General features: G+C 38.6%; 1 protein-coding gene across 7 annotated transcripts in view; it reads right to left on the bottom strand.

Annotated features, from left to right (window-relative positions):
• mcoln2 (mucolipin TRP cation channel 2) overlaps positions 1 to 12,419 on the bottom strand; it is a 70,711-nt gene extending 58,292 nt beyond the window's left edge. The window contains exons 1-5 of one of the 7 annotated variants that reach the window (XM_014215625.2): positions 12,200 to 12,419; positions 11,194 to 11,347; positions 10,605 to 10,778; positions 9,856 to 10,009; positions 9,099 to 9,177 (exon numbers count right to left, since the gene is read on the bottom strand). In XM_014215625.2, coding sequence (XP_014071100.1) covers positions 9,099 to 9,177; positions 9,856 to 10,009; positions 10,605 to 10,778; positions 11,194 to 11,340 — 554 coding nt within the window. In that variant the 5' untranslated portion in view covers positions 11,341 to 11,347; positions 12,200 to 12,419. Of the gene's footprint in view, positions 1 to 9,098; positions 9,178 to 9,855; positions 10,010 to 10,604; positions 10,779 to 11,193; positions 11,348 to 11,522; positions 11,792 to 12,199 lie in introns of those variants that run through there. The other 6 variants (XM_045687259.1, XM_014215627.2, XM_014215624.2 and 3 more) reach the window with 6 other exon arrangements.
• Between the last annotated feature and the right edge of the window lie 553 nt (positions 12,420 to 12,972).

The following is a 12,972-nucleotide window of genomic DNA, read 5'->3' as shown; positions in this document are numbered from 1 at the left end:
TACATTTGATAATTTTTCTACATTCGGTTTATTTGGTAAATATTTTCTTAACTTTCTTGAATTGCATTGTTGGTTAAGGGCTTGTAAGTAAGCATTTCACGGTAAGGTCTACACCTGTTGTATTTGGCGCGTGTGACAATTAAAATTTGATTTGAGTAGGCATTCTTTCTAACTTTGTGGCTGTGGTAACTAGTAACGACCCAGCCAGAGTCTGTTGAAGTACAAGAAGTTACCAAACCACAGACGATGAAAATATGTTGTTTTCTGTGATGGCTTTATGGGACAGCTAGCAACTTGTAAACAATTACCCATTTCAATAAGTGAGTACTATTTTAATTGTAATGTTCAATAATACACATTGGCTGTTAGGCAAATTATATTATGACTGTTGCCTCCTAGTTAAGTTTCTGATGGTAATGATGTTTTATTATTATTATTATTATTATTATTATTATTATTATTATTATTATTAGGTGGCGGTCGCTAGCTACTAGTGGTACTGGATCTTCAACCTAGCCTTAGCTTTTAGCTTGCTAACGAGCTAGCTGTTCTGCAGTGCAACTTGGCTTGCTATAAAGTTAAAGGATCAAGTTGAGGAAAAAGTAACTAAATATTTTATTAGCAACCAAAATAATATATTTATCCTGTCTTGAATGAAAAGGTAATATTTTGCAATCTCCCAAACATAAATGTCCATTCAGTAGAGCTGCAAGACGTGAAGATGACGTCTGGTGCAATGAAATATGGCACAATGTGTACAGGGCATAAACAGACCAGCTAGCTTGCACATATTGCTGAAATGTAATGGAAGAAAGCTGTCACAAATGTTGTATATCAAGTTAAGTAAAATGTGTTCACTTTAAGATCTTGCACAAAATATACCCTTGTAATCACTAGTCTAAATTCATGGACTTAGATGACAAATACATTTTTTGAGATAAAGGGCAAACTCCTTTATGAGTGTTATTTTGGAGTGAGGTAAGTAATTACACTACTGTTCAAAAGTTCGGGGTCACTTAGAAATGTCCTTGTTTTAGAAAAAAATGCAACTCTTTTTGTCCATTAAAATAACAACAAATTGATCAGAAATACAATGTAGACATTGTAGCTGGAAACGTCAGATTTTTTATGGAATATCGACATGGGCGTACAGAGGCCCATCATCAGCAACAATCACTCCTGTGTTCCAATGGCACGTTGTGTTAGCTAATCTAAGTTTATCATTTTAAAACGCTAAATGATCATTAGAAAACCCTTTTGCAATTATGTTAGCTCAGCTGAAAACTGATGTCCTGATTAAAGAAGCAATGAAACTGGCCTTTAGACTAGTTGAGTGTCTAGAGCATCAGCATTTGTGGGTTTGATTACAGGCTCAAAATGGACATAAACAAAGCACTTTCTTCTGAATCTCATCAGTCTATTCTTGTTCTGAGAAATGAAGGCTATTCCATGCGAGAAACTGCCAAGAAACTGAAGATATACTCTACCACCTTCACAAAACAGTGCAAACTGGCTCCAACCAGAATAGAAAGAGGAGTGGGAGGCTCCGGTGCACATCTGAGCAAGAGGACAAGTACTTTAGTGTCTAGTTTGAGAAACAGACACCTCATAAGTCCTCAACTAGTCTCAACGTCAACAGTTGAGGCAACTCCGGGATGCAGGCCTTCTAGGCAGAGTTCCTCTGTCCAGTGTCTGTGTTCTTTTGCCCATCGTAATCTTTTCTTTTTATTGGCCAGTCTGAGATTTGTATTTTTCTTTGCAACAGCATCCCTGAGTCGCCTCTTCACTGTTGACGTTGAGACTGGTGTTTTGCGGGTACTATTTAATGAAGCTTCCAGATGCTAAATATTTGCAATATATACTTGAAGTCAAATATTTAATAAAAACATTGTATTCTTACAACTGTATCATATGTTTATACAATTGTAACCCCTGACCTTTTTCTGTTTATTTTATTTGAGGTACTGAGCTAATACACTAATGTGCACTAATGTGATTAGCATGACGTAAGTAACAGCACACATTTCAAGGACATAGACATGTCTTATATGGACAGAATGCTTAAATTATCGTTATTCTAACTGCACTGTACAATTTACAGTAGCTATTAGTGAAAAAATACCATGCTATTGTTTGAGGAGAGTGCACAACAAAAAAACTTGTATCACGGCAACTGGTTTGATACATTAATCTCTGAAGGTAAATAATGTACTGACATTCAATAGTGTTGCTTTGAGGAACGCCTAGCCAATATTCAATGGAACAGCGTGGCGCGAAATACAAAACCTAAAGAATGCAATAATTTCAATTTTTCAAACATACGACTATTTTACACCATTTTAAAGATAAGACTCTCGTTAATCGAACCACATTATCCGATTTCAAAAAGGCTTCACAGCGAAAGCAAAACATTAGATTATGTCAGCAGAGTACATAGACCGACATAATCACACAGCCATTTTCCAAGCAAGCAAAATGTCAAAAAACCCAAAACACAGCTAAATGAAGCACTAACCTTTGATGATCTTCATCACATGACACTCCTAGGACATTATGTTATACAATACATGTATGTTTTGTTCAATCAAGTTCATATTTATATCCAAAAACAGCTTTTTACATTGGCGTGTGATGTTCAGAACATGCATTCCCACCAAAAACCTCCGGTGAATTTATTAAATTACTCATCATAAACGTTGACAAAATACATAACAATTATTTTAAGAATTATAGATGCAGAACTCCTTTATGCAATCGCTTTGTCAGATTTTAAAATAGTTTTTCTTTGAAAGCACATTTTGCAATATTCTGAGTACATAGCTCAGGCATTACGGCTAGCTATTTTGACACCCGCCAAGTTCGGGGCACACTAAACTCAGAATTAGTATTAGTATTAGAAATATTGTATTACCTTTGCTGTTCTTCGTCAGAATGCACTCCCAGGACTGCTACTTCCACAACAAATGTTGTTTTTGTTCCAAATAATCCATAGTTATGTCCAAATACCCCCGTTTTGTTTGTGCGTTCAGGTCACTATCCAAAGGGTAACGCGCGAGCGCATTTCGAGACAAAAAAAATCCAAATGTTCCATTACCGTACTTAGAAGCACGTCAAACGCTGTTTAAAATAATTTTTTATGGTGTTTTTCTCGTAAAATAGTGATAATATTCCAACCGGACAATAGTGTATTCATTCAAAGAGGAAATGAAAAAACAGCGTGCTCGCGTGAATGCGCATATCCAATCTCTTTGTCACCAGGCAGAACACTGAGAAACTGAGCTACTGTACACTGTCCAGAGACAGAAGACGCCTCAATCCGCTTTCTGAAGGCTTTAGAGAGCCAATGGAACCCTTAGAAAGTGCAACGTAACCCCACAGATACTGTAGTTTCGATAGAGAATCAAAAGAAGAACTACAAATTCTAAGACAGGCCACTTCCTGCTTGGAATTTTCTCAGGTTTTTGCCTGCCATATGAGTTCTGTTATACTGACAGACACCATTCAAACAGTTTTAGAAACGTCAGCGTGTTTTCTATCCAAATCTACTAATAATATGCATATTCTCATTTCTGGGCAAGAGTAGTAACCAGCTTAAATCGGGTATGTTTTTTATCCGGCTGTGAAAATACTGCCCCCTACACCTTAACAGGTTAAAGTCTCCGGCCACTAGGAGCGGTGTCTCTGGGTGAGTGGTTTCCTGTTTGCTTATTTCCTTATACAGCTGACTGAGTGCGGTCTTAGTGCCAGCATCTGTTTGTGGTGGTAAATAAACAGCCACGAAAAGTATAGCTGAGAACTCATTAGGCAATTTATCACAATATACTCTACTTCAGGTGAGCAAAATCTACACTTCCTTAGACTTCGTGCACCAGCTGTTGTTTACAAATATGCACAGACCCCCCCCACCCCCCCCATTTTACCGGAGTGTGCTGTTCTTTCCTGCCGGTGTAGCATATATCCTGCTAGCTGAATATCTATCTCGTCATTCAGCCACGCTTCCGTGAGACATAGGATATTACAGTTTTTGATGTCCGGTTGGTAGGATATTCGTGATCGTACCTCGTCTAATTTATTGTCCAATGATTGCACGTTGGCGAGTAATATTGACGGTAATGGCAGCTTTCCTACTCGCCTTCTACGGGTCCTGACGAGGCATCCGGCTCTTCATCCTCTGTACCTGCGTCACTTCCTCTTGCGAATAACTGGGATGTCGACCATGCCGGGTGTTTGGAGAATATCATGTGAGCCTTGCTTGTTGTTGAAAAAACATCTTTGTCTAATCCGAGGTGAATGATCACTGTCCTGATATCCAGAAGCTCTTTTCTGCCGTAAGATAAGGTTGCAGAAACATTATGTACAAAATAAGTTACAAATAACGCGAAAAAAACACATAATAGCACAATTGGTTGGGTGCCTGTAAAACTGCTGCCATTTCGGAACCACACCCACAAATTGTGTTAAACAAACATTCTTTCCCATTTACCCCCAGTGTAAAAGAGCCAACTTTGCCGGCAATTTTGTGTTACACAGAAATATCAAAAAATGCAGAGAAAGCTGCTGTGTTGTTCAGTGTACATGTAACCAGGCCAAAAATCCTCACCTATGGTTCACAATGCTCCCACGTAGGGAAATGGAGCCTGCGAGAATAGCCCTGTGGCTTCAGGCTATTCGGTGTGGGAAATATGGGTACCCGAAGGCCAAGTATGTGTGTGTGGAAAACATTTAAATCATACTGTAGGTAAGACATTTAATTTGTTTAGTATAGTCTGTTTCTAACTCCACTTACTACTTGTAGCTGTATTGTCTAGTTTAATGTTCCGGTTGGTTGCTAGCTAGCACTCACTCACGCTGTCATGAAAAAGGGCATGAGGGAAGACCTACAATATTATGTTTTTCTAAGTAGTGAGAACACTCGGGGCAATGTTGAAAAGTAATCTTCAGACATGTTGTAACTTGCTTAAATGTAGTTTTGTAATTCACTAAAACCAGATAAAAAGAAAGTTGCTATGAAAAAAGGCCACAGTTGTTTTCCCAAAAGGTGTGCGGGCCCTGACATTCTAATACCAACTGGGTCTATACCAGTTGGATGCATTCACGTGCTTTGAACTCGTTGAGAAACACCGATTGGCAAATGGCCAACAATATGCGTCAACCATAAACTAAAAGTACAGCCATCATTCGTGGAAACAAATTATAGTGTTCAAAAATCCTATTAATAGATATTAGTTTTTAATAATGTTTGTTACATTTGTCTGCTGAAAACGCTGTTATAGAGGTAATTTCCTTAGCAGGTGACATCAGAGGTCAGCATGTGGGAGAAATTGGCGCTCAGGGATAATATACGAGTTGCCCACCAGTAATTACTAGTGATGGGCATTCTGAGTCTTTTCGGTAAGCCGGCTCCAATCACTTAAAGAGTCAGCTCATCTGTCTCTCAAATGGCTCCTCGTTTAAAATGCTTAAAATCGACCTAGAACCATGATTTTTTTAAACCACCTAGAACAGGGATGGGCAACTGGTGGCCCGCGGCCCCCTTTTAAAGACCCTCACGGTCACCCTTTTCTGTTGCAAGTTAGAATAGTAGAATACATTAGGTGCAATTTCGAAATTTGGTTGTGTATTAGCAGTTCTGTTATGTCAGTCATTGATGAAAAAAAAGTCACTCAGTTATTCCATGTCCACTAACCTTTTTTAGATTGGTAAATTAGTCTAGCAACCAGCTACTGTATCTAAACTTAGTAATCATAGTCGAATTATCAGCCTGGGGGATCCCCATTGGTTTTGTTATTAAGTCTCACTCAGATATCATTAAAAATTGCAAACATTTCTCTCCACCCTATGGCAAAATGTGTAGAATTGCAGGAATTTAGCTGGAAAACAGCACATTTTCCTCCCTGCCCCATGGCAAAAGTAGTAGAATTGAATGAAATTAGCTATAAAATACAATGCCTTGCAAAAGTATTCATCCACCTCAGCATTTTTCCTATTTTGTTACATTACAAACTGTAATTTAAATAGATGTTTTATTTGGCTTTCATGTAATGAAAGTGGCACCATGAAGACCAAGGAGCTCTCCAAACAGGTCAGGGACAAGGTTGTGGAGAAGTACAGATCAGGGTTGGGTTATAAAAAAAAATCTGAAACTTTGATCATCCCACGGAGCACCATTAAATCCATTATTAAAAAATTCAAAGAATATGGCACCACTACAAACCTGCCAAGAGATGGCCGCCCACCAAAACTCACAGACCAGGCAAGGAGGGCATTAATCAGAGGCAACAAAGTACCCAAAGATACCCCTGAAGGAGCAGTAAAGCTCCACAGCGGAGATTGGAGCATCTGTCCATAGGACCACTTTAAGCCGTACACTCCACAGAGCTGGGTTTTACAGAAGAGTGGCCAGAAAAAAGCCATTGTTTAAAGAAAAAAATAAGCAAACACATTTAGTGTTCACCAAAAGGTATGTGGTAGACTTCCCAAACATATGGAAGAAGGTACTCTGGTCAGATGAAACTAAAATTTAGCTTTTTGGCCATCAAGAAAAACACTATATCTGGCGCAAACCCAACACCTCTCATCACCCCAAGAACCCTATCCCCACAGTGAATCCAATTGAGAAAATGTGGTATGACTTAAATATTACTGTACACCATTGGAACTCATCCAACTTGAAGGAGCTGGAGCAGTTTTGCCTTGAAGAATGGGCAAAAATCCCAGTGGCTAGATGTGCCAAGCTTATAGAGACATATCCCAAGAGACTTGCAGCTGTAATTGCTAAAAAAGCTGGCTCTACAAAGTATTGACTTGGGGGGTGAATAGTTATGCACGTTCAAGTTCAGTTTTATTTGTCTTTTTTCTGGTTTGTTTCCCAATAAAAAATATTTTGCATCTTCAAAGTGGTAGGCATGTTGTGTAAATCAAATGATGCTAACCCGCCCCCCCAAAACAATTTTAATTCCAGGTTGTGTGGCAACAAAATAGATAAAATGCCAAGGGGGTGAATACTTTCGCAAGCCACTGTAGCAAAATCTTCTCTCCACCCCATGGCAAAATGTATAGAATTGCAGCAAACTTGCTTTAATACTGCAACATTTTCTCTACGCCCCATGGCAAAATGTGAAGAATTGCACAAAATGTATTCTAAAACAAACAAAAAAATGATTCACTGCAATGTGGTGGGGAATGCTCATTTAAGTATGCAAACTTGTGGCTCCCTCCCCCATCGAAGTTGCCCATCTCTGACCTAGAACCAAACTCCAATGTAAACCCCAAAAAGTAGGCTACCATTATGTTAGATCATGAAATGCACATTCAAAAACATTTTTACCTGGACAAATTATTAGATCACCTGCAAAAAATTTGTAATTTATATTTAACGCACTGCAAAAATTAGAGTGGACCAGAATGTATGTGCTCTCCCCACTAATTATTGTTTCTGCCGTGATAATCGTTGTTTTGCGCTCCAAAATCAGTAGTAGCACTAGGCAAATCAGGGAGTCAAATGAGGGAGCCACTTGGTTATGAACGCAGCTTAACAGGGAACATTGGCCAATGTTGAGATAAATATTTTATGTAGAACAAATTTGCCTCTGATTCTAAGGGAGCAACGTACATGCCCTGCCCACCTGAGGATGTCATTTTCAGCTATCCATTTCCTGTGTTTGAAGAGTGCAAAATCCACTTGTCACTTACATCTCACTGGATTGAATGCTTTCATTTTATTCCTGCGACTCTTACTCTTGTGCCTATTGTTTTTTTCCATTAACGTTACAACCACGGAAATGTCTGTTATGACCTGTCGAACACACTCCGTTAATGGCTGAAATGGGCTCAATCGAATACATTGTCTTTTCGTTGCATCTGTATGAACACTGAAGCTTTTTATTATTTAACACATCTCGACTGTCACGATCGCTATCTTCGAACTCCCGATCATAAATAAACCAAGGCGCAGCGTGCATGGAATTCCACATCTTTTTAATGAAAATTAAACTCACCAAAACAACAAACAGGAGGAAACCGTGACGTTCTGGTGCTGCTCAAAGGCAGCTACACAAAAACAAGATCCCACAACTCAAGGAGGGAAAAAGGGCTGCCTAAGTATGGTTCCCAATCAGAGACAAGGATGGACAGCTGCCTCTGATTGGAAACCACACTCAGCCAAAACAATGAAATAGAAAAACTAGATTGCCCACCCCACATCACACCCTGACCTAACCAAACTAGAGGAAAATAAACGTCTCTAAGGTCATGGCGTGACATCGACACTTACATCACAAGAAATAACTTTATTTTGATGGCTGTTCATTTTTGTGGAATTGAAAAAGTAACCATGGAATACAGTTGAAATGTTTACAAATTAGATGCGCTGAAATGAAAGCAACTTCCAAAAATGAACACTTGGATTACAGTCATATTATGTCTGATCTTGACACACTTGTTGAATTATGCAACAGAACTTGACAACAGTAATAATGAGGCAGTCTAGACAGCACAGGGGAGTGCAGGTAGGCCTAGAGAGAGCAAGTTTTTTGGTTGTTGCAGCCTTGTTCCACAGCGTTATGTTAATTTAGTCATATATGCAAATACACCCATTGTATTTATGCAAGTGAGGCATATATATTACATTTTATTACAAAATATTTTAAAAAGACCTATTAGAAAAAAAATATATATATATGTATATATATATATATATATATATAAAGCCTTAACAATTTTGATGACTGTTGTTATTCTAAGGAGTCATGTCTATTCATGGCCTTCCTATTTGCAATGTTACAAAATGTTTTTTTTGTACTGAACTTGACCAGGTGAACCCACTGAGCTATATGAGCCCCGCTCTGCCCATTTCTTGTTCATACACTGAGGTATGAACAGTTAGGAAAGCCTCCGCAAATGAAAACAAATGGAGGGCGGGCCGACCCCAACCGGTTCCGTGTGCCGCGGCGAGGAGCTTTTCCAATGATCAGGGTCGTGTTCATTAGGCTTAAGAAACACTCACTTGTCCAATAAGAAACATTTTTTTTTGTGTTGCATGGCCTAATGAACACAACCTAGTTGTCTGACCCAGTTGCCACCTGGCTCAGTAACTGTACCTGTAAAATTCCAGATTGAAAAAAGACACATTTTCTGCTTTCCACTGGCTCACGTTCGTTGGATCATTTGCCATACAAACTGCAAAAGATGAAAAGATTGGAAGAACTAATTAAACCATATGTAGGCCAATTGAAGTTGTTCACACTCTTAGACAATGAAGGTTTAACAAGTGAATGGTGTGGTCGGATACCGGTCATTAAAAAATTAATGCGAGTAGACGGCTGATTGGCCAGCTCATCCTCCTCTATGAGGAAATAGCAAGCATTTTTTAAACGGTCTGTTTGAAGTTTGAGGTGGGGGTTTGAAGTGCTTTTTCTCCAATTTATACTTTGGCCACATATGAGTATAGAATGAGCCAACAACATTATTTGGGTATGAGTTAACAGAATATTAACTTTCAAAAGTAAGATTTTCACTGGACAGTTACTTTAAAACTGCAACATTTTCTCTCAGCCTCATGGCAAAATGTTTAGAGTAGCAGAAAATTTGATTTAAAAACAGCAACATATTATCTCATAGAATAGCATTATAAAACTCTTCCCCATGGCAAAATGCAGGAAGTTACTCGTTTCTTTTTTTTCCTTCAAAATACCCCTCCATATACCCCTGAAAATAGGTATAATAAGTCATGTCAAACTATGTAGAATTGCAGGAAATACGCTTTAAAATGTCAATGAAATTGCCGGGGTACCCCCCTGTCTACTGTTCATCCTCCTAAATATCTACTCCACATATTCGCCCTTGGAGTCCACTGACCTTTTTCTAACTGAGCATCAATGTCGTAGGCCTCGTCCGAGGGTTCCACATTGCCTCTCTTGTAGTACTCCTTACAGATGACCAGAGGTAACAGTTTCCCGTCCTCCTCAGCGTAACTGATAGGCCCCACAGAGAGGCGCCCCAACTGGCGGTACTGCAGGGAACAGAACACCATTCAAACACAAGTGCATTTTGCTCATTACCAGCTACTGTATGTAATGCTATGTGTATGAGTCATAACCTCTAATGAAGTGGTGCAGCAGCACCATAAACAAAAAAGGATAATCATACTCATAAAACAGTAAAAGGTGGCCTGGCTGGTCTAGCAGTAATGTCGCAGCCTGCAGCACACATCTACGGTATCGGCGAAGGTAAAATCTGACCTGCTGCCCTTTGACACAACCTCTCTCTGTTTTTCCCCACTGTCACCCTATATCTCTATAATAAAAAAAAAAAATTAAAGAGTGAAATGCTTATGTGTGCAGCATTAGGCTATAACCATGACTCTGCAATATTGATAACCCAGGGAAAAATTGCCTCATGAGTGGCAGAAACCAATTTACTCGGCAAAAATACAGGAATGATTATGAAACCGATGATAAGCAAGGGAGAAAGCGGCAGTAAGAAAGAGAATGGGGATAGAGTAAGAGACAGGGAAAGAGAAGGACAGTCAGGAGACTTGTTTAGATACTAGATCTGCACTCCTACTCTGAGATGCTTTATTATGAATATGGGCCCTGGAGACTTGCCTGATCCAGCACATAGAACAGACTGTCATAGACGGCTTGTTGGGAGTAAAGAGCTACACTGTAATCTTCCTCATCAACTCCACTATAGTCCTTGAGGAACAGGTTCTTGAAGGTCATAGCATTCTCCTCCTTGTAGGAAACCACAAGCTGGTTGTTCAGTCCAAACAAGATAAGCTTGGTGGGAGAAGAAATACAGAATTTAAAGGGATAGTATGATGCAAAACACCTTTTATTGCTGTGTACTGAAAAGTGCTTTATCATTAAAATGTGATTGCTGACATGCACAATTGTTGGGAATTGTATCAGCAATGAACTAATGAACTAAATACTAAATACCAAATCAGTGTAAATTCACCTAATGAGTTGTGAGAGTAAAAAAGGGTTGATAGCATCCTTAAGCCTTGGTGCCAGTCTGTTACTTTCTGCTCTACGGCAAACTCCTTAGCCCATGCCAAGCCAATTCCATAAGGAGTTGACAAGACAGCGAGCAGAAACAGACTGACACCCAGAATAGCCATTCTTAGCAATTACCATTGATAATTCCTAAAAACAGAGAAACAGTTCTAATGACACTCTTCTCAGACTATACCTGTGATGTGATCATGACGATTTTCAGGATCTGCACCCCCAGTTTCCATGGTAACTGGCGTCTGGCCCTGTATTTCTCACAAGGGCTCATGAAGTAGTATTTTAGATCATCTCGAAGAATCTCCTCCTTGATTATGCCTTGGCTCATTGTGGAACTAAAAGAAACAACCCAAAACTCATTATTATTTGGCTAAATATGTATTAATTGTTATTATAGCAACTAAAATGATTGGGAACAACTTGAGGTAAAAACTATCAACTTGAACTCAAATGAATATGATTGAGCTATATGACATCACCACATTACATTTGGCCAAGGAAATTACTTACAGTAATACAAGATAAAACATAATCTCTTTTCTGACAAGTTCCTTTAATTGTTTCCCAATAGCCGTGTTATCCCATTTGAAAAGGGGAAGGACACACGAGTTCAAATTAAAAGAGAAGTAAAACAGTTTGAATAAGCTATTTCAGTCAGTTTAGAAAAAAGGCTATTTTTCCACCAGATGTGTTTCCATAAATGCACAAATAAATGTACTGTAGCACTCCCTGTACTGAACACACCTTGCACTGAACAGTGATTGCATTCATGTGGGGAAAAGTCCAAGGTTAACTCACTGCACTGAAAATATTTGCACTAGTGTTGACTAGTATGAAGCTTTCGTTGTAACAACGTGAGGTGTTTTGTAAGTCACTCCAGCATATTGTGTTGTAGTTGTACAGTGTAATTTTACAGCTAAGACATAAATTCACTGCACTTAAGTTGAATGACATTTTCTACCAACGTCATGTTAAGCTTATTGATTTTGAGAGTTTCTGAATGTCTTAACTCGTATTAAAAGTAAAAAAATAATATTTGACAACTTCTTGTAAAAACTACTGACCCAAGCAGCCCAACTGACTCACTCCCATAATGATACTGGACTAACAATTCCATAATGATAAAATATGATTGATTTGTTAATTATCATATCACAGAGCAGCATAATAGAATATGTGTCACTCACATGAATCACTGCTGGTGGACTACACACAGGCATCAGATATCCAATCCAAAGCTGAATTAAGCCAGTTGATACTATAGTGTACTGTACTGTGATTTGCCAAGTACCTCAACTCCTCCCCAGAGTTGAGCGCAGACTAAAGTTAATCAAATATCAATGACTGACTCATTGCTGTTGTAAGATTGACAAATCAGCGCGAATGTTCATGTGCCAATTGAATCTCAACAAGGAAACAGTCGGTAGTTGTATTTGATTAACATTTTATAAAAAAGTACGGATTTCAGCAAACAAAGAAAGGCATGCAACAGAGGAAAAACATAGATACACGGTAAAAGTTTAAGAAATAAAAATTGTATGTATCGATGCATAGCAACTTGGAGTCGGGGGTTCATTTAAAAAAACTAGTCTGCGCTTAACTCCGTGGAGGAGTTTAGCTACTTGGCAATACTGTGATTTGATTCTCATGCAGCAACACTTACAAGGCGGCTTCTCTGAACATACCTGTAGTGCATTTAGCTGCTTAAATAAAGTTCGAGTTTTTTATAAAACACTTGATTGGTGGCACATTTATCCGCAAATGTTCAAAACACAGGACAAAGAGTGTTGATAAGCCAACCTTTAACAGCACATCATGAAATAAATCATGATTTTGAATGTAACACGAAGAATAATAAAATATTTTAATGTCAAATAATGATTACCTTTCAGCAGTAGAAACAATTGACATGACTTGTAACATGATTTTGAATGTAACACGATTCTGGACTTCCTGATGG

The sequence above is a fragment of the Salmo salar genome, chromosome ssa10 (assembly GCF_905237065.1).
Source record: "Salmo salar chromosome ssa10, Ssal_v3.1, whole genome shotgun sequence".
In the NCBI taxonomy this organism is placed as follows: domain Eukaryota; kingdom Metazoa; phylum Chordata; class Actinopteri; order Salmoniformes; family Salmonidae; genus Salmo; species Salmo salar.
This window is presented reverse-complemented; position numbering and strand designations above follow the sequence as displayed.